At 39.5% G+C, this 22,738-nt stretch overlaps 1 protein-coding gene across 4 annotated transcripts in view; it reads right to left on the bottom strand.

The window, feature by feature from the left end:
- BCAT1 (branched chain amino acid transaminase 1) overlaps positions 1–22,738 on the bottom strand; it is a 138,474-nt gene that overhangs the window by 23,044 nt on the left and 92,692 nt on the right. For all 4 annotated transcript variants that reach the window (XM_019039127.4, XM_019039129.4, XM_055358032.1 and 1 more), the window contains 3 exons: positions 15,289–15,452; positions 7,547–7,689; positions 2,055–2,140 (listed from right to left, as the gene is read on the bottom strand). In XM_019039127.4, the coding sequence (XP_018894672.1) occupies positions 2,055–2,140; positions 7,547–7,689; positions 15,289–15,452 (393 nt within the window). The remainder of the gene's footprint in view (positions 1–2,054; positions 2,141–7,546; positions 7,690–15,288; positions 15,453–22,738) is intronic.

Here is a 22,738-nt window from a genome sequence, read left to right as displayed (position 1 = left end):
AACAAGTTATTTGAATAAAGGGCAACAAAAATAGAGAGGTTTAAAAAAATAAGATGAGTATTTTTTCTTAATTTATAAACCCACAAGAGATAAAAATGGAAATCAAAGCTCTTGGCATTTTTCAAAATATTTTGAACATATTCAAAATATTTGAATATTTAAAAGAAGAACTCATGCTGTAAGTAGATTTGGAAGAGCAGGAAAATATATCTGCAATAGAAATATGGCTCTTTGAAAGTTTCAATTTCTCTCAGTCTACAATTGCAATTATGTTGTTCAAAGGTAAATGAACTGCAGAAAATCAGGCAAATTAATTGAAAACAAGCTGAGTTCTGTGTCCTGAAAAAGAAAAGAAAAGAAAACCCTTTTGTAAATAAGCAGAATTGTTTTTGCTCTGCTCACCCTTACTTATCTTTGGACAATTTCCCCTATCTGGCAAACAGTGGTGACCCCCTACATGCCTCTTGGCATTTCACGTCTCATGTTTTAAAATAGCTTTTAAAATAAATTACAGCTATGAAGTCAAGAAAAAATTTCCTCCATAATAACCTATTTTTCATGCTAGCAAATCATTAGTGTGGGAAAGTATTTCCACTTGCAACTTGTCATCGAACCTTCTGTACTTGGTTGATATTTTTCTTTAATAAAACAAAAATTACTGAGCTTCAAAAATATCTTTCCAATTGCAAACATATTTAGGACAGGGCAAGTTGTTTGAAATTATACCAACGGTTTGTAAATGTCATGCCCAATGTGCCAGCCAGCATGTAGCAGTTGGGTCTTGTCTACTTCAGGGTTTTGTAGAATTATTTATAGCACATTTCATCTATTTTGAAAGTCTTTTCCAGAGAAACCATGCTGGTATGCTCCTAGATAACGTGTGTGTTTCTAAACATTTGTCCTATTACTACTAGTACTCTTTGACCACAGTAAGCTCAAAGCCTTTTCATGTTCTTTGGAGACCATTTTAACACCTGGGTCAAAAGTTCCATCCAAGAACCTTTACCAGACACCCAATTCATTCAATAATTTGTCTTGAATACATTATGTCATTTCCAAAACCAAACCTTTTTAAATTTTATTTTATTTATTTATTTACTTACTTACTTACTTACTTTTAGAGACATGGTCTCACCCTGTATTCAGGCTGTGGTGCAGTGGCTTGATCATAGCTCACTGCGACCTTGACCTCCTGATCTTATGCCATCCTCCCACTTCAGCCCCCCCAAGCAGCTGGGACTACAGGCATGTACCATCATGTTCAGCTAATTTTTTTGATTTTTTTGTAGATTCGGGGTCTCACTATGTTGCCCAGGCTGGTCTCGAATTCCTGGGATCAAGTGATCCTCCTGCCTTGGCCTCCCAAAGTTTTGCCTGCTTTGGCCTGCCTTGGCCTCCCTATAGAATTATAGGCATGAACCACTGCACCCGGTCCACCAAATTGTTTAATATGCTTGCCTGTGTCACATGAATTTGAAAGTCTACTGAAAACAACTTTACATTTGCTTGCATGTTCTGATTTTAAAATAGGCATGTATATGAATTTTGGAGGATGGGGGTAGGACAGAGAGAAAAAGAAGGCAGTCAAACCAATAATGTTATATTAGTAAACATTTATATGTCAGTGAAATTATTTCATTTCTATGGCAAGCATGGTTACACTGGTATAAATAAAGGAAAGGAAGAAGTATCATTGCCATTTGGAAGCAACACAGACTTGGGAAGTTAAGGAATGTCTGGATGGAAGCACATCAAGTATGAACCAGACAAAAGTTGGTGGGAGATACCTGGTAGACTGAGACTACTACTAGAATACTTCTCCACTATGACATCTTGCTAAACTGGTTTCTCTCTGCCCTTGCTATCAACAATACTTATTTTAATAGTCTTGCCAAGAAAGCCCTTCTAGAAGAATACTTTTCATTCATGTTAGAATTTAAAGATTAGATAACATTGGTTGGAACCACAGGATATTATTTCAACACTAGGCTGGGCTTATTTTGATTATTTTTTATTTCAGGCTTACAAAAGTTGTTCATATCAAAGGCACCCACCCACTGATGTGCCAGGTCCAGAATGCACCGCCTTGTCACTCCTGGAAGAATGATGCCATCTAGCGGAGGAGTTGCCAGTTCTTCTTCTGTCAATCAGAAATTGGGACATTTTCAAACTTTCACTACATTAGGCATGCCTTATTATCAATAGCCATTTTTTTTTTTTAAAAAATCACAATTTTGCTAGCAACAAACATAAAGAAAATTTTACTGTTCTGCATGGTCAAATTTCCCAAATCAGTTCACACTTCAGGTAGATCCTTATTTAAAAAAAGAAGAAAGAAGGAAGGAAGGAAAGAAGGAAGGAAGGAAGAAAGAAAGAGGAAGGAAGGAGAGAGAGAGAAAGAAAGGAAGGAAGGAAGGAAAGAGAAAGAAAAAAGAAAGAAAGAAAGAAAGAAAGAAAGAAAGAAAGAAAGAAAGAAAGAAAGAAAGAAAAGAAAGAGAAAGAAAGAGAGAGGGAGGGAGGGAGGGAGAAAGGAAGGAAGGAAGAAAAAGAAAGAGAAGGAAGGGAGGAAGTGGGGAGGGAAGGAAGGAAGGAAGGAAGGAAGGAAGGAAGGAAGGAAGGAAGGAAGGAAGGGAAGTTATCTAATCATCTTCAGTTTACCCTTAACCAGTAAAATAATGAGATGGTTTTCCACCAACAAACAGTAAGAGTTATTGCATGCTCTTAAGAGGAATATTCTGAAGTGAAAATTTACCTTAACAGATGAAAGGTGGTTACTAATTAGAATAATGTAGATAGGATCTTACTCAGAAAAACTGGTCATTACCAAACCTTCTAAGAATGCTATGGAGGAGGCTATCCCCAAGAAGTGTGCGTGCCTACTCAGGCTGGTCACTGCTTCCATGCTGCCCTTGGAAAGTCTAATTTTTTTTTTTTTTTTTAGGTTACCCAGGCTGGAGTGCAGTGGCACCATCTCAGCTCACTGCACCCTCTGCCTCCCGGGGTCAAGTGATTCTCCTGCCTCAGCCTCCTGAGTAGCTGGGATTACAGGTACGCACCACCATGCCTGGCTAATTTTTGTATTTTTAGTAGAGATGGGGTTTCACCATGTTGGTCAGGCTGGTCTCGAACTCCTGACCTCAGATGATCTGCCCACCTCGGCCTCCCAAAGTGCTGAGATTACAGATGTGAGCCACCGTGCCCAGCCTAAGAGTCTATCTTTAGTGATTTTCAAACCTGGTGGAACATCAGCAACAAGTATGGAGATGCTGCCTTTGCCCTCTGAGATTCAAATGCAATGGGCTTATCAGAGTGAGCTCAAGCACGTATACGGTTAAAAAAGAAGACATTCAAGAAACAAAACTCCAAAGCTGAGCTACTGCTCTACTGTGAGATGACTGCAGACATCCCTAACTACTGTGAGGTCTAGTAGGACAATTGTTCACAGGCATCATGCGTGATCCATCAGCTGCACAAGCTCTCCTTACAGTACCCTCTGGCGCTCAGCATCTCCCTTTCCTCCCCACTTCCGACACCCACGAGTCTGAATCTAGTGAGTCCTGACACTGAGGCCACCACCCTCTCCCTCAATACATGGTGGTTCTAGGCTTGCCCACTCCACTGGGGTTACATCAGACATGCCCAACAATCAAGCTCTATCTGGAATACCAAACTCTATCTTCATCCTTCTATCCTCAAAACTGGGCATTGTGCCTAGCCCAGAGTGTATATAATAAATGTTTTTGAGTAAAAAATAAATGAATAAGTTATCTTTGCTAGGATACAGCAGTATGGCTTTTTTGAATTTTGTTTCTGAAAATCATCTGCTGAAAATTGCTTTCTGGAAAGGAGAAAATTTGTTCTTGGCAATGTTCTTAGGGCTACTCTTTGTCATGTTTAGAAGTGTTGATGATCTCAAAATAAACATGTGTTTTGCAATAGCTAGCCAACTAGATACATAAATGTATGGATCTATTTGTGTGTGTATATATATGTACGCACACACACACACTTCCAGTGCCCCCAAACCGGACCTTTCCTAAAGCTTGCTGAGCCCTGAGACTACATGAAGTTAAATGAAAACAGCAGCCCCGCATGTGCAAGTGCTGTTTTGTGAAACATATTTAACACCCAGAACTGTAACCACTAGCCTGAGGTCAAGGAACAGAACATCTGCTTCTCTGGTTGCCAGACAGAGATGATGACATGACAACATTTGGGTGAGAAATATTCATTTTCCTCTGCAACCACAAACATACTTACAAGAGCCAGAAATCACTCCAGATTGCCCAACATGAGGAAAACAGAACCTACAAATGCAGCTTGTTTTTGACAAAGAAATCATTTTTAGGAGATGAGGAATTTAGAAGCAATAACAGCAGGATTCATCTGTGACTTCCCAAAGTCAAACACTAATGGAAACCAGGAATGTAGGTCTGCATAAGCGCCCTAAACACCATCAGCACAATTAGCCATTTATTCTACAAATACATATTGAGTGTTGTTTACTGTTTTAAGCTCTATGAATACAGCAGTGAACAAAACTGGCATATCTCCCTGCTTGCTTTCTAATAGACACAGGTAAACATTTATTGTGTTGATAGTATGTTAGACTACACAGGGGGAAATAACGAAAAGCAATAGAGAATGCTGGAATGCTGGGGAGAAATGGGAAACGGAGTTTATGATTTTGATTAAGAGCTCAAGGAAAGCCAGACTGAGAATGGGATTTGTAAGCAAAGATTTGGAGGATGTCAAAGAGCAAGCGGTGCAGACATCTGAGGAACAGTGCTCCAAGTCGAGTCTGTATACACGCCTGACGTGTCCGAGAAGACTCATGATGTGGCCTGAGCAATACCGAGATTCACTGCTGTGGTTGTTTTCCCAAAGTGACTGTGAACTCAACCACAAGGCCTGGGTCTTATTTTTCAGGGTATCTCCAGGGTTCAGGATATGATACAATGCTTTGTTCAAATGGTGAATAGCAAGCGTATGGGTTAAATTACTCATCAACAGAGTGATGATGTGTGATCTTACCACCATGGGTGCTGTTACTGAAATCAAAACTCCCATGAGTTACAAGCTGAGTGCCACACATAGTGACTGTGCACAGCACTGTGCTTTGAACACACACTATCCACCACCCCATCCACCTTCCTGCACCAGCCATCTCAACCAACAGGAGCAGTGTGTGTGGGCGCTCATGAAAAGACGGCAGGCTATTACCGAAAGAACTCTGTTTATACCTCCTATCGGTAACGTTTGTGAAAATCAGTATTGTGCTGATTTTCAACTTGTTTGTTCATTGTATTTTCTTAAAATCATGTGATATAAATCAAAGTTACTTCAGAACTGCATGTCTTTTTTTTAGCCCAAAGGTTTTTCCTAACATTCTATTTACTTCAAATATTTATTCTATTTCCGTTCTCCTTATTCTGAATTTTATTTGTTCTGTTAGATGAACATCCCCAAAGTGAAGGAGTATATTAAAACTAAAGTTATCCCAGGCAACCATAATCTGAATAGTAACTAACAGTCTTAAGGTCTTGTATATTTTGCAAGAGGCAGAAGACAAACTCACTCATTTCTATTCTGACCTTTAAAAGCCACGGTGGAAATGTTTCATGATTATTGTTTGGATAAAGAATAATTTTCCACCAGGACAGTTTCTGGTGTTTCTGGTTAAATCATGTAGCTCTGATTCAGAGTGTACTTAAATTCTGACATCTCCCATCCATAAAAATAATGATGGTACCACCTCTGAATGATGTAACTGTTTTTGTTTTGAGCTGTGTGGTTTTTTGGTGGAGTTTGGGGTGGGGGTAAGAGTGGGCAGATGGGAAGAAGGGTTGAATCGGCCTATTATCTTCTAAGTGCAGAGGTCAACACTGGCTACAATCTTCCAAGTGTAGCTTTTGTTACATGTCACATAGAGTAACTCAAATTTATAAATCATAAATATTCCTGTATAAATTTTATTTTCAAACAGTGCCAAGTACAAACAGCAGGAATGGAAGGATGAGAATGATCTGTATCTGGTTTTTCATATGCCAAGGATTACCAATGGCCAAGCCCAGGACAAGGCGTACTCACCATATCTTCTGTTTTTTCTACCTCTGACTGCAGTATAAGACTCATCTTGTTAGTCTCTGCAACTAACACTAAAATTAGTACTTAGCTCTGAATTCAGCCACATCTAAATTACCATTTGCCTCTTTTGTAGCCAAATAACATTAGAGCAAGAGAGGCTACTGTAGCTACTTTCAAATATAAACTGCATTTTAAAAAATTTAATTGAAACTACTAACACTGAGACTTCATAAGTATTTGGAAACATCATTTATATTTCTAGTCTCTATAATTACTATTGTGAAATGAACAACCTAAGAATGTAAACAAGTCTAAAAATACGTTTCTAAATTTGGTATGATTATCAAAATTCTAATAGAAATAAATGCCTGTTTTTCTCCCACCGTTGTCCATTTAATTCAATATCATACACATTGCCAACACTTCACTGAACCCCTATGGTCTCTGCCAACTAATAAAAAAAAAACAGCAAAGAAAAGTAATGAGTAGTCAGGATATTAAAGATAATAGAGAAATATTGATATCTATAGTGGATATATGCAATTGTCTTGAATGAACCAGGATCTAGATACAATCCCAAGATACATTGATTTATCTTTTAAAATGGTGCTCTTTAATCAGATTGAGTTCTAGAGTAAATTTGGAGAGATTGTGATACATTTTCAAAATATGTAGAAAAGGCAACAATTGTTAAAAGAATTACAGCCAGAGAGTACACAAAATCCTTCCAGTAGAATCAGTACACTGCATTTATTACTATAGCATTTTATATACGGTATATGGTGAATGACCATTGACTGATCTGAGACCTGTGTCTCAATGCAAGGTGTTCAGGTAGGAAAATCGTTGGGGAACTGCAGAAGGGATAAGGAAGCAAATCTTCCAATCATGGTAACTTAAATCCCTTAATGTGACATCTCAGTATCTCAATACACCTAGAGCCAGAAAAACAAAAAAACGAAAAACAAAAAACCTCTAGAGCTTCTTTAAATCGAAACTCGGCCGGGTGCAGTGGCTCACACCTGTAATCCCAGCACTTTGGGAGGCCAAGGCCGGTGGATCACCTGAGGTCAGGAGTTCAAGACCAGCCTGACCAACATGGTGAAACCCTATCTCTACTAAAAAAAAAATACAAAAATTAGCTGGGCATGGTGGCAGGCTCCTGCAATCCCAGCTACTCGGGAGGCTGAGGCAGGATAATTGCTTGAACCAGGGTGCAGTGAGCTGAGATCACACCATTGCACTGCAGCCTGGGTGACATAGTGAGACTCCACCTCTTTAAAAAAAAAGAAAGAAAAAAAAGAAACTTGTGTCTATTTGGGCAGCAAAAGCACAGTAGTCCTTACTTAGCCTTTGGAACTGTGCTACTTACTCCCTTGTACTAAGTTTCTAGCTCTTGTCTCTCTGGTCCTGTTGAAAATGACTGAGAAATGCACACAGTGAAATCTGAGTGGATTACCTCCATCTTCATTTATCCAGTAAAGAAAAAGATTCATAGTTCCCACTTCAGTGATCTGATGGTCCTCTCCATAGAGCCACAGGACCTGCTGACACCCATTATCTACTGCTTCACACTGGGCAAAAAGAGAGGAGCCGTAATTCCTTTAAGAAAGAGAAAATACACAGGTTACAAACATACTTCATCCCCACTCCCTCATCTTCTACCCTCTGATAGCCTCAAGCTCTTAATTCACATGTGGACATAGTGAGGGTATTATGTTCTTAATATATATACACTCTCTAGTCAACTGCATAACATTAAAGGAAAACTCATTAGAAAATCTAAGTGATTTAACTGCATTCATCGGAGAGAGAACAACGTGAAACCTTGAAATTTTAACTTGAAATGTAATGATAGAAGAACACAGGTAAATAGCCAAGTTAATGAGAACAGTTAAAAGTTACTATGTTTCCACACACCAAGCAATTTTACATGAATTATTTCATTTAAATCTCACACCAATACTATGAGGTAGACACTATCATTATTTCCATTGTTCAGATGAGAAACTAAGGTTTAGAGAAGTAACTTCTGTCAAGTTGCAATAGAAGAGCAGCAAGTGTGAGCGCTCTTATCTAACACCTTTTAATGTATCCAAGGAATACATAATGCCCAATGTCTAAATTCCCCTAAAAGATAGGACAAATGTTAAAAGTCTCGATGTTGGCCAAAAAGTATTTCAAAAGCCTATTTTTCTCAGCCTGCACCATTCATCTCAGATTATTTGAAATGAAAGGAACACATCACATTTTCCTGGAATGACAATTTAGTGTTATAATATTTTTAAGGTATCATCTTTTATCTAAACTTATATGGGAAAATTATGGAGTATATTATAAAATAGGGATGAATATTTTAGACAAAACATGAGAGTCCTCAAATAAATGTGATGACTGCTTGCCTCCCTACACCCCTGGTTGTATAACTCACTAGGTCTGAGAAGTACTGCCATAAGACAGTCAGGGGTCGGGAATAAACTCTAGACTTCCTGTTGCACCATGAAATCCCCAGAAATACACAGAAACAAACAATGAAAAACAACTAAAACAACTACAAATGTAGTAATGTAAAACTCCTACATTACATTACATTAATGTAATCTACCACAAAATATCTATTTAGGTCTCTTAGACTCTTTTACATCTGGGTAAAATTACAATTTGTACTGTTGTCTAAATAAAAGTTGAGCATGAGGCCAGGTGCGGTGGCTCATGTCTGTAATCCTAGCACTTTAGGAGCCTAAGATGGGCGGATCACTGAGGTCGGGAGTTCGAGACCAGCCCGGCCAACATGGTGAAACCATGTCTCTACTGAAAATACAAGAATTAGCTGGGCGTGGTGGCGGGTGCCTATAATCTCAGCTGCTAGGGAGGCTGAGGGAGGAGAATCATTTTAACCCGGGAGGCAAAGGTTGCAGTGAGCCAAGATAGCACCACTGCACTCCAGCCTGGGTGACACAGTGAGACTCTTGTCTCAAAAAAAATAAAAATTAAACATTAGAGCCACATGTTAGTGTATATCTACTGTTTTCATCTGCAGTATATTCCATACTCTTATAAAAACATAGTCTTTCTATAGAGCTATGTCATTCTGCTTAGACTGATAATATAGCATCTTGCCCTACCACAACTGATGACAATATAGTATCTTGCCCTGCTGCAGCTGAGTTAAAGGGTGGGCATATAACCTAAGACAGTCACATGATTCCTTTTTGGGGTGCATTCACTCATTTTAATGTCTATAACCTGAAATACAGGCATTTTCTCCCTTCTGGGGTTGCTTACTTGGTACGCTGTAAAACTGGGGTCGGCTGTGTCCATGATCACCACACTTCACAGAAGAAAGCGTCTGAAGTGGGAGAGCCCTAGGCCAACATGGAGCCAGAAGCACTGACCAGAGGTAGAGGAGGAAGGGAAGAAAAAGGGGGATGTGCAAAGGACACAAGAAACTTGGAAATAATTGCTTTAGCCCCTAGCAAGTCCACTGCTAGCATCCTAGTTTCATAAGCTGTTGTCTGCTTAAGATCATTTTCAGGCCGGGCACGGTGGCTGATGCCTGTAATCCCAGCACTTTGGGAGGCTGAGGTGGGCAGATCACCTGAGGTTGGGAGTTTGAAACCATCCTGACCAACATGGAGAAACCCCGTCTCTACTAAAAATAACAAAAAAAATTAGCCGGGAGTGGTGGCCCATGCCTGTAATCCCAGCTACTCTGGAGGCTGAGGCAGAATTGCTTGAACTCGGGAGGCGGAGGTTGCAGTGAGCCAAGATTGTGCCATGGCACTCCAGCCTGGGCAACAAGAGCGAAATTCCGTCTCAAAAAATAAATAAATAAATAAATAAATAAATAAATAAATAAATAAATAATTTCAAGTTGGTTTTCTGACTTGCAACTGAAAGAATATTGAGTAATAGCTGAAATATTCCAGTAAGCTGTGGAAAATAGACATCATACTATGGTGATTGCGATTGGAGCACGATGAGGTTGACTCACACCAAGGTAATGTTAAGAGTCCTTAAAAGGGCCAGGCGCGGTGGCTCACGCCTGTAATCCCAGCACTTTGGGAGGCGAGACGGCCAGATCGTGAGGTCAGGAGATCGAGACCATCCTGGCTAACACGGTGAAACCTCGTCTCTACTAAAAATACTAAAAATTATCCGGGCGTGGTGGCGGGCGCCTGTAGTCCCAGCTACTCGGGAGGCTGAGGCAGGAGAATGGCGTGAACCTGGGAGGTGGAGCTTGCAGTGAGCCGAGATTGCACCACTGCACTCCAGTCTGAGCGACAGAGTGAGACTCTGTCTCAAAAAAAAAAAAAAAAAAAAAAAGAGTCCTTAAAAGGGCCAGGCACAGTGGCTCATACCTGTAATCTCAGCACTTTGGGGGGCTGAGGTGGGCAAGTTACTTGAGGTCAGGAGTTCCAGACCAGCCTGGCTAACATGGTGAAACCCTGTCTCTACCAAAAATATAAAAAATTAGCTGGGTTTGGTGGACCACGCCTATAATCCCAGCTACTCGGGAGGCTGAGGCAGGAGCACCACTCGCACCAGGGAGGCGGAGGTTGCAGTGAGCTGAGATGGTGCCACTGCACTCCAGCCTAGGAGACAGAGCGAGACTCTGTCCCCTCCCAGCAAAAAAAAAAAGAGCCATTAAAAGACGCTTAAAACATATGCTTCTAAATACAGATGACAAAATATAAATTCTTGGTCAATGTGGAGATGAAGCAAGTCTGGTATACAGATAGGAAGCTATTTAAAAAACAACAAAATAAATAAAAATTAAAAAGACAAAGACAACAGATAGGAAGCTATTGTTTAATGACCATAAAAAGTCAAATAATCCTTATTCATAACTGATAGTAAATAGATAACTGAGTTAAATTACAAACGCTTTTTAATAATGAGTATAAACCAGATTGCAGGGGACGTCTGGTAGAAAGACCATGGGCTTATCATTAACAGACCTGAGGACAGCTCTTGCATTTCTACTATTTGGTATACGTGAACTTAAGCAAGTTAGTCCTTATTTTTGCCTCATTTAATTCATCTGGCAGATAAAAATATCTGCTTTCTATATCTCATTGGGTTGCTTGGAAAAAATAAATACTAACAATAAAAGCCAAAGGATGAGTTACATGAGACTGTTACATCCTAATGAAATTAAGTTTTTTAAAAAATAACTATTTTGGTGGGGTGTGATGGCTCATGCCTGTAATCCCAGTGACTCAGGACACCGAGGCAGGAGGATGGCTTGAGGCCAGAAGTCCCAGACCAGCCTGGGCAACACAGCAAGACTGCATCTCTAAAAACTAATAATAATAACTATTTTACTTGAATTTTTTCTCATTCGTAGACACAACTACGAAGTAGTGAAGTTTTACCCTACCTGAAAATAAATTATTTTTTCATATACAAAATGCCCTTTAGACTGTATTAAAAAACACATAGACAATTCTTACAGGATGAATATTTAGCCTTTCAAAGAAGCTTCTAAATACAAATGCATACACATTTCTGAAAGTGTAGCTGAATTAAAACCACGGCTCCTCAGCTTCATGAAGCACTGGGCAAGGAAAGAGGATTAAAGACAGTGACTATTTCAATGCACTGAAAAGAAAAGGGTTTTTTATGTTTAAGTTTTAATTGATTGATTGATGTATTATATTCTGTAGATGGTCTTTATTCCCCCAAACAAGTTTTAATTTTCTCAGAGTTCTCTCACAGGTGTAAGCTGTATTATTAATGTCCACAGGATAACTGATACCGTGGTAATATAGTTGGGTTCCCGCCCATGTGCTACCAATATTCATAAGAGAAACATGTTCTTGGAGGAAACGGAAAAATGAAAAAGTAAGAAAGCTGTTGACATAGAAACATTTCAATATGGTTTTAAATAGGATATCTGGGAGAATAGACATATCAAATACATCCCTCCAAAAGAATAAATTCTATTATGTAAAATTTAACTGATTTCTTCTAAGATAAAGAGAGTCCAGGAAATGAAATGAGAAAGTGAGAAAACCTCACAACATCAGTGACTGTGAGAGTTTACTACAGGTTGAGGATCCCTAATTTAAAACTTTGAAATGCTCTAAAATCTGAAACTTTTTCGGTGCCAACATGATGCTCAATTTGGATTTCGAATTTTTTGGATTAGGGATGCTCAAAGAGAAATACTCCAAAATTTGAAATCCAAAACACATCTGGTCCCAAGCATTTCAGATAAGAGATATGCAACCCATACCTGCCAGACTGGGTACTAAGTACTTAACTACATTATTTCATTGAGTCATCTAAAAACAACCCTAGACTTTATTGTTCTTTGGAAGACTTGGAGAGAGGATTCAGTTGTAGAAGATCTCATAGATAGTTAAGTGTGTAACTCCCAGACACTCGACTCCTAAACCCAAGCTTTTAACCATTAGGTTATCATACTGCATTTGCTGAGAGCTTTCTATATGCCAAGTACTATCCTAGGCACTTTCTATTATCTCACTTAATCTGTGCAAGGTATTATTGCCTCAACTTTAAAAATGAGGAAACTGATACATAGAGCAGTTAAGTAACATGCCCAAGGCAATTAGGTTGGTTTGTTTTTAAAGACTTCAGGTTTTTTCAGAGCAGTTTTAGGTTTCCACCAAAACTGAAAGGCAAGTACAAAGATTTCCCATATCCCCTTCTCCCCATCCAAATGAATAGTTTCTACCATTACCAATGCCTCACACCAGAGTGGTACATTTGCTGAAATTAATGAACCACATTGACATACCATTATCACCTGAAGTCTAGAGTTTTCATTAGTGTTCATTCCTGGTGTACATTCTATGGGTTTGGACAAATCTATAATGACATTTATGCACCATTATGACAGTTAGGTTTTTAAGCCAGGTCTTTCTGACTTCAAAGCTTGTACTCTTAAATGCAGAATCAGAATGCAAGGAAAAAAGAAAAAACTAAGAGAGAGAGATAATTTGGGTGTGTGTGTGTGCACATGTGCATGTGCAAGACAGAGAGAAAAAGAGAGAAAGAGAGAGAGAGTGACAGAAAGCCTTATTCCTCCCAAATTAACCAAGGAATCACCTGGAACTAAAGCTGTTTCTACAGTGCAAGACCTTTCTCTAGCTCAGTGCTTCTCAAGCTTGGCTGCATGCTAAAGAATCCTGATGCTCAGTCTCTGCCCTAGATTCACTTAGATAGAAAGCAGAAAGTTCTTGAGTTTATGAGACTCAATAGTTATTTAATAATACCAGTTGACTACAGGTGTCAAGGGTAACTGTTGACTTAATTAGGTTTACAGATGTAATAATACACAAAACTAAAGTTGACTCCAAATGTCTTTGCCAACTCAACAGGATAATATTAAATGCAGAATATTTTGTTCCCCTTGTACTTCTCCAGGTCAGAAGCATAGGAGGAGACAGCCCTAGAACTTTTTGGAAGTGATAGGCATATAGGTTAAATGCCCATCCTTTTGGTTACCACCTTCCCTCTTGCCATTTTTAATTTATGAGTTCAATACTTTCTTCTCCGGTCTCTTCCTTTCCTAAGAGATTTCAAGTCAATTTCCATTGATCATAGTCCACCTGAGCCTAATGAATCAAATATTTTTTATAATAGATTTTATTATTTTAGAGTACTTTTAGATTCACAGAGAAATTGAGCAAAAAGTAACAGAATTCCCCTATTATACCCCTTCCCGACCACCCTCTCAGTTTTTCTTCTTATTATCATCTTGTATTAGTGTGGTCCACAAGTCCATAGTTTACATTAGGGTTCACTCTGTGTGGTACTGAAAACATTAATTTTTAACTGGCCTACAGTGATCATGTATTCTGCAATAGTGCATTAAATCACTGTTTACAAAATAAATTACAACCTGCCCAAATACCGGTTAATAAAGATTGCCCTGCAATTTCTGTGTCCCCATGTTATCTTTTTCATAAACAGGTGGGGGAGCTAGAAAGCAATATATTAAACAGGGAAACTTTTTCCTTATTACTTCTCATCAAGACTGTTTATTTACTCTCTATATATGGTATATATATATGGTATGCAGTGGTACATAGGCACATGCTCTGCGAAGAAGTTTGAACCAGTAAAAAAAGAAATCAAGAGTCAAAAAAAGGAGTTTTCAACCTGGCTAGCCTAGGACACAGGAAGGTGTTCTCTAAGCCAGAAGGAGAATAGACTTCCTAGTTTTAATGCACTCCATTTGGATTTCTCTACCCATTGAGGGAATGCAGTTGCTAAAGTTGCCAGTGGGGAAGACTTTTATAACTGTTCTTTTTTAATTTGGGTAGGTGAGGAGAGAAAAGAAAAAGGAAATACAGCAAGACTACAGAAGGGTCAAAGCCAGTGGTCATTGCCTCTAATACACCAGCAGCACGTCATGTGACTCTCCTCTGCCTCCTGGACCTAAATGTCCTACCAGGGCCCACAAGACTCCCATGGAGTCACCTTCTAGGACAGCTGCTGCCCTGAGTATGCAAACAGCACCATTTGATACATGCAAAGCAAGTACCCATGCTGCTTAATCCAGTTATTCTCATTCACCCATAGGGGCATTCCCAACTCATGGCCAAGTCCACCCCCGAAATCGTCCAACACTTTTCAAATGCTCTTTTATTTCCTGCCAGCTACATATGGCCTATGAGACTGGCCTGACAGAGCCAAAGCAGGGCTGTCCCGCAGCCAGTTGGCAGCAGGTGTGGCCACAATCTGTGGCAATGAAGACAGCACTTCAGTGAAGCGGGCACCTTCCCCAGACATGACTCCCTGGAGCCAACTGAGAGCCTGGGTCCCAGGACCAGATGCTCTTTAATGCCAGCCGTCAGCCTGCAGCCAGAGACCAGCGCCCAGGGGAAGTTTATCCAAAGCACTGATGTGATGCATGTTGTAGTTTCTTACTTCAGTTCTTGCCTAGATATCACATCCAGTGTTTCTCCCTTAAAAAGGGCCATGGGCTATCCTTTAAACTAGCACATCTAAAAGCGAGGGCACTGAATTCATACTGCGTTTATATAGGAAAAGCTACTTATATAGGAAAAGCTGGCTTGCTGAAAGATTAAACTGAAAATTAACCATGAAACACAATGAGCATTAAAGTTTGAAAAGTATTATATGTGTTCATACTGAAGTGAAATGGCACTAACTAAATGGTCATGAAGGGGTCTTTCCTTTAGACAGAGACACAGATTTACTTACCCTCCCATCTTGCAGTCCCCAGTTCCACCTTTCCAGGCTCTTACATACTTGGGATTGGCCCACAGGGACACTGGATTAAAGGTTCCACTTGAAAAATAAGGTCCCACTGGGCTCAAGAGTACAAAGAGCAGGGCTTTGGTAGGCTTCTTGACTCCAAGAGAAGGCTGCAACAAAGTAGAAGTACATACAACTGTAACTTAAAATGTGGACACCAGTCTTAAAGTCTAGAATAGATTTATATCTGTCTCCCAGAAGAAGCCATCGAATGACAGGAGCTATTACCATACTTTTAAAATTGAGTTACACAAAGCCTAATGGTTTTTAAGAAGGAAATCCTGAGAATGGAGTACATACATTTCATTTTGCTTTGCTTTCTGAGTTGTTAGGATTTTAGCAAAAAAGCTAGATTTGTCCATTTTTGTGTGTTAGTAGGGTTTTGGAGGAGAGACATATTTCTAACAACTATCTATATAACACCTTTCAAGGTTGCATGATTGGGAATTGAGAAAGGGGAGAACCTAGACATGGTTTTAGTCTTTGGGGGGTAAAATATAATATTTACTTCTCTAACTCATCCTTCTGTTTCATAGCCTAAGTGACTGCTTCAGGACATGGCAGGGTCTTCAGCAGGTGGTAGGTGCAGGGGAATGTGTCATTAGCACACCTGCCCACATCAACTAGCAGGTAGCAAGAGTGCAATTTCAATAGAGGGATAAGTACTGTTAAATCAAGTTTAGCCTACAGCTGCCTCATTACATTTTAAGCTCAGCTTAAAGGTTTCTTTGTACATCATGAACTATAACCTAAGTGGACATTATAAACAGACGGTAGCCTACTCTTGTGCCAATTACTGAGTTTTGGCCAATCAAACGTGGCCAACTGTTCAAACCATGTTCAAATAAGGCAAACGCTGAGTTATAACCAATTCAGCTGTTTCTGAATCTCTTTTCTGTTTCCTGTATGTCACTTTCCTTCCTCTGTCCACAAATCCTCTTCCACCATGTGGCTGCGCTGAAGTCACAGGGACAACTCTGGATGGGAAGGCTGCCCGAATTGAGAATGGTTCTTTGCTCAATTAAACACTTTTAAACTTAATTCAGCTGAAGTTTTTTTATTTAACAATATCTTCAAAAAAACAGGGAATGAATGACTTATAAATAACAAAGATAGAAGACCATCTTTCCCACAAACACTGTAAAGCCAGAAGCCCACAATGCAAAATCATGCCAATTCCTCCAGCACAAGAGCAGTTATAAATAATTAGGGTTCATTGTTTATTAAGGAAGAAAACTGAGAGACCCAACATTTTGAAGGCTACATATTAAGGTAGAAATGATCACTGGGCTATCCTCAGCAATTCAAGACCACATGAAGTAAAAAAACAAGGCAGGACTATGAGGTTAAGAGCTTCGGGATATAAACCACTTGTGTCCAATCTTCACTAGAGCCTGGTCTACCTGGATAGGAATGGGGATCTGTCGGGAGAAGAAAGAGAATCTTTACAATAGAAGACTCAACTTCAGCTGATTTTGTGGCTTTGTAATGTTTCTTGAGGGATATTTTTATCTGAACTTCAATTAAACTTCCCCTTACTACCCATTGCCCCACCATCCCTCACCCACTGCTCAACACTCAGATCACCAAAATCAGGCAGGTAAAATATTCATGAGCACAAAAAAATGTGTTTACACAAGCGCACACCAATGCCATCTGAAAGGCATGTCACCTTAGGAAATGGGAAGGTAATTTCATTAGCATTCCATGGGAACATGACGACCAAAGGGCCTGGGTGGCCACAACAAACCTATGATGGTTGATGGAAGACTATGTTAGAGAAATCCGTCAGCAAGCAACAACAGGTTTTGATTGTTAGCTTGTGTTTGTTCTTTAACGGAGACTGAAGATTAAAGGAGGACCATCCTACCAGTAAAGGATAAAGCGCCTTAAAGCTTCATTTGCCTTTTTGGGTTTCATTGTTTGGGAGGAAAAACCTAAGCATAATACACACACCTGCTTTTCTTCCCAGCTACGATAAAACTTAACCATCTTATCTCTGCACTTTTATTTAACCTCTCAGTTAAGAAATGACACCTTCATTTCATGGGTGCCTTGAAGCAGAATATGTTAGATTTTTTAACAAATCCTATGATACGGTTTGGATTTGTGTCCCTGCCCATATCTCATGTCAAATTGGAGGAGGGGCCCAGCGTGAGGTGATAGGATCGTGGGGGTGAATTTCCTCCCTGCTGTGCTTGCGAGAGTGAGTGAGTTCTCCTGAGATCTGATGGTTTAAAAGTGTGTGGCACTTCCCCTGTGCTCTCTCTCTCCTGCTGCCATGAGAGGTCCTTGCTTCCCTTTCACCTTCGTCCACTGTAAGTTTCCTGAGGTCTCCCAGTCATGCTTCCTGTTAAGCCTGCAGAACTGTGAGTCAATTAAACCTCTTTTCTTCATAAATTACCCAGTCTCAGGTAGTTCTTTATAGCAGTGTGAAAATGGACTAATACACCCTAGTGATGAGGAATTTAGAGAAGCTTCTCAACATAATTTAGAGATATAATATGCTGGCATCATCTCAATAATTTACCTAGCTTCTAAGTTTCTGAATAGAATAGCTTATTTGTGGACAAGCTAATAGCATTTTAATAGCTATCACAAAAATGGCTGGGACTTTTTTCACTCCAAACTAATGTATTTTATGCAAACTACATTATACTAAAAGAAGTAACAATAACGTGTTATGAAAATTTTTTCTGAAATAAATTTCCCCTGGTTCATTTTCTTCTCCTGATTTTGACAGGTAAATTTGCATTTTATTCCACTAGGTGGTAGTATACAGAGCACAGATAGAAAATGGAATAATTCTGTACATTAAATCCATTTCTAGAAAAAAGGTCTTGATAAACCTCTAAGGAATATTTTTATTCTTAGCAAGCAGGTAAATTATAGACTATAACTTTTCAATGCTGAGAGAAAATGTGTTTATGTATACTAATACTTTATTTTCTGCAATTTAACCAAGGCCAATTCATGTTTTACAAGTACTTCAAGTACTGGTGTTGATCACAGACTAGTCACCTTCATCCTCAAATGATTACTTACACCAATTCATTGTCTTTTCATGAATAAAACTGTGATTTCACTGAAAATGGTCACAGTGCTTTAAGACAATAAATAAGATCTAACACTAGGCAGAAAGAGAGGAAGACAGCTTTATGATTGGGTCTGTTTCTATGCTTAGGAGTCATTATTTTTTTCTATGTTTCAATTATCCCTTCTAGCCTGAAAAGCAATCTAAATTCTGTGCTACTGTTAAGAGTATTTTATTATGAACTGTTATACAAAAAAAAAGGTAACTGCACTCATATGTTTATCACAGCCCTGTCCACAATAACAAAGACATGGAATCAACCCAGGTGACCATCAATGGTGGACTGAATAAAGAAAATGTGATACATATAAACCATGGAATACTATGCAGCCATAAAAAAGAATGAACTCATGTCATTTGTAGCAACACAGATGCAGCTGGAGTCTCTCTATCCTAAATGAATTAACACAGAAACAGAAAACCAAAATATCACACGTCCTCACTTATAAGTGAGAGCTAAGCATTAAGTACATATAGACACAAAGATGGGAACAATAAACACTAGGGATTCCAAAAGAGGGGGAGGGGAGAAGTGTTTAGAAAAACTACCTATAGTGTACTACGTTCACTACTTGGGCAATGAGATCCTTAGAAGCTAAAATCTTAGTATCACAACATATACCCATGGAACAAACTTGCACATGTAACTCCTGACTCTCACATAAATTTTTTTTAATTAAAAAAAGTCAATTAACTTGTTTCACACAAGAGTATATTATTATATAATATTAAACAACTACAAGCAAAATCCCACGATAAGTTCAGTCATCTGATTAAATAAACAAAAGCCACATAAATAATGAGAACATATGGATGACAATAGCTGATGAATTGTGTAAGTCAATTTCGATGAGTCACATTCCTTATAAACACTTTAACACTTTGGCTTTTTACTCTACTAGCTTCCTGGAATATTCAAATACATGAGGAATTAAAAGGGGCTTTAAAAAAATATGAAAAATGAGAAACATAAAATTTCAAATGCAGCATATTTAACTTCTCAAGAGACCACATTGACTTTGAAGCTGAAATGATGGTGTGTTTAAAAAAATAAAGACTTTTTTTACTTCACAAGCTATACCTCACAAATACATGGCAAATACATATACAAGGGTTTTTAAATACATGGATATTTTGCACAGAAGGACAAGACACTGAGTGTGATGGAAAATAAAAAGACATGTCACAGAGAAAATCATCACTTTCCTCTGGGTCAGTCAGAAATTACTTTATCGAAAGGCAAGATTTCAGAGGTGATTTGAATGACGGCAGGAAAGAACTCAGTGAGCTGAGAAGAGTACTATCAGCCTACGTTTTGGCCTAGAAGGCAGAGAGGCACAGCAGCATGTGCAGGCTTGAGAATAATTCTGCCTAGGCAGGGCAGATGAGAGGCAGAAGAAATAAGATAATTGGAAAAGACAGAAGAACATTTTTCCTAAAGCAACACGATTTTTTTTAATTTGAAGAGTAGCCTGTTTTCTTTTTTAAAAAACTACTGCCAGTTGTTTTGAAAGAAGCTTAAATTGTTAAAGGGGAAAATAGTAAAGAATACTGGACTAAGGGGTGCTGCAAGGGAGAGCTCAGCGGTCCATACAGGGCTTGAATGCTGTGAGGGTCAGGAAAGCGAGGGCACTGAATTCATACTGTGTTTATATAGGAAAAGCTACTATAGCTGGCTTGCTGAAAGATCAAAAAATTATAATAACCCCCAATAGTATGCATTGCTTTTTGGCTCCAAAATATTTCACTGTCATTATCTCATATAACAGAACAATTCAAAAAGTTATAATTCCTATTTTTAGGTTGAGGAAACTGAGGCTTCAAACAAACAATTTGCCCAAATTTCATGATTATTAAGTTCTAGTTCTTCTCCTCTTAATCCAGAGTTATTTCATACTTTACCAAAGCTTGAAAAAAATATTAATAGAGTACCCAAGATCTCCTTACTTTAAGAGAGTTCCAACTAGTATCTAGCTTTCTTCCCGCTGAGCCTTCACCCATAGTGAGACACAGCAGGGATACCTCTTAGGGACCTGCTGAGTGCCCCCCGCCCCTGAGCATAAAAATAAAGGAACAGCTTGAGTTCCTTCAAGAGAAAGTCCAGTCATCCTGCTAGCCTTGAGAAGTAAATGAGCAACTTGATAAGCAAAAAGGGAAACAGTAGCTTAAAATAATCACCAAGGAAGTCAGAGTCAGAAGATGTTTGGTTTCCTATAGAAACTAAAGATAACATCTTAACAGATGTCCCAGAGTTGTTTTTCAGAACCTGGATCACCATCATATGGATTCTCCAGACCACAGATACGAGGGAACTGAGACAACTCTGGACATACTGGCTATGAGGTAGCCCTGCTCCGCAGGAGCAGTTAAAAAAAAAAAAAAAAAAAAAGAAAGAAAGAAAAAAAAAGAAAAGGAATTGAGGACTGAATTATCACCATTCTTTGTTTTCCATTTTGTTTTTTTAGATGGAGTCTCAAGTCTCGCTCTCTTGCCCAGGGTGGAGTGCAGTGGCGCAATCTTGGCTCACTGCAACCTCCGCCTCCCAGGTTCAAGTGATTCTCCTGCCTCAGCCTCCTGAGGAGTTGGGATTACAGGCGTGCACCACCACACCCAGCTAGTTTTTGTATTTTTAGTAGAGATGGGGTTTCACCATGTTGGCCAGGCTGGTCTCAAATCCCTGACCTCAAGTGATCCACCCTCCTCAGCCTCCCAAAGTGCTGGGAATACAGGTGTGAACTACCACGCCTGGCACCATTCTTTGTCTTAAATTTCTTTCTGAGAAGTCTGGAGGAAGTCCGCCCATGGGCCAGACCTAACATTCCTTTCTGCTGATTCCATCTTTATTTTTTTTCTTTTTCTTTTTTTCTTTTTTATTTTTTTTAGAGACAGAGTCTTGCCATGTTGACTAGGCTGGTCTTGAAATCCTGGCCTCAAGTTACCCTCCTTCTTCAGCCTTTCAAAGTGCTGAGATTACAAGCATGAGCCACCACACCTGGCCTGCTGATCCCATCTTTAGACAAATATCCCCTTCCTTAAACAATGTGCAAATCAGAAAATATTTGGATTTACCTGTAACCTGTAAGCCCCTACTTCAAGATATCCCACCTTTTTAGGCCAAACCAATATATGGCTTCCATGTGTTGATTGATGCCTTTGCCTGTAACCTCTGCACCTTACATGTAAGCCACTGTGGAGTTCAGGTCTTAAGCATGAGCTCCCTGATTCTGTTTGCTCATTGGCCTGCAAATAAACACCCTCCTTTCTCCCACTGTAAAACCCCGGTGTGGATGATAGACCTTACTGCACTGGGTGAAATAGCCTTCACCCTCTACACACCCCATGCTGAAACCATACTGAACCCCTTCCATTGCTCCTCACTTTCCTGCTTCCATATGCTCTACTGCACTACTTCCTCTGCCTGGAACACTCTCCTTCCAATGCCCTCCTATTATGGGTTGAATTGTGTCCCTAAAATTCCTATGTTGACATCCTAACCCACGATGTGACTGTATTTGGACATCGGGCCTTTAAAGAGGTAATTAAACTTAAATGAAGACATGAAAGTGAGGCCTTAATCCATAGGTCTGCTGTCCTTATAAGAAGAGGAAAAGACACCAGAGATAGCTCCCTTGGCCAGATAGAGGAAAGGCCCAGAGAGGACATAGGGAGAAGGTGGCCATCTACAAGCCAGGAGGAGAGCTCTTACCAGAAATCAGCTTTACGGGCACCCTCACCTTGGACTTCTAGACTCTGGAGCAGTGAGAAAATAAACACCTGTGGTTGAAGCTGCCTAGTCTGTAATATTCTATTATGGCAGCCCTAGCTAGCCACAGGATAGAATGCAGGCCTAGGAATACTACAAATCTGCTCTTCAAGCTGGCCCGCAAACTGGTCAGTTACAAACTTTTCTGCAGGTCCCTGAAACAAAAACTGGATGAAGTTTCCCTCTCGTCTTGTTTTATGTCCTTGAAAGCTTGACCTTGTAACCACGTGGGGGTACTTTCTCCTGATCTCTGCCATCCAGAGGGTGTGAATTTTGGGGTTCCTGTCAATTAGTCCTAAAAATTATCTTGAGCAGTTAAAAGGCTTTGCAAGCCCAAAATTGGCTGCTCTAGGCTCCTTCTCGGAGGAGCAATGGAGACTGTGCAGTACTGCAGCTCAGTAACTAAGGCTTCGCTATTTCACCGTGGTGGCCTGGATTCAATTCCTAGCTTCGGGAATGAGTTCTTTCTGGTTTGATATCTATGTGACCTTTGCCATTTATTAATTATCTTCCCCTCATGAACAACTTCTGACTCCCTG

This window comes from Gorilla gorilla, chromosome 10 (assembly GCF_029281585.2).
Source record: "Gorilla gorilla gorilla isolate KB3781 chromosome 10, NHGRI_mGorGor1-v2.1_pri, whole genome shotgun sequence".
In the NCBI taxonomy this organism is placed as follows: domain Eukaryota; kingdom Metazoa; phylum Chordata; class Mammalia; order Primates; family Hominidae; genus Gorilla; species Gorilla gorilla.
This window is presented reverse-complemented; position numbering and strand designations above follow the sequence as displayed.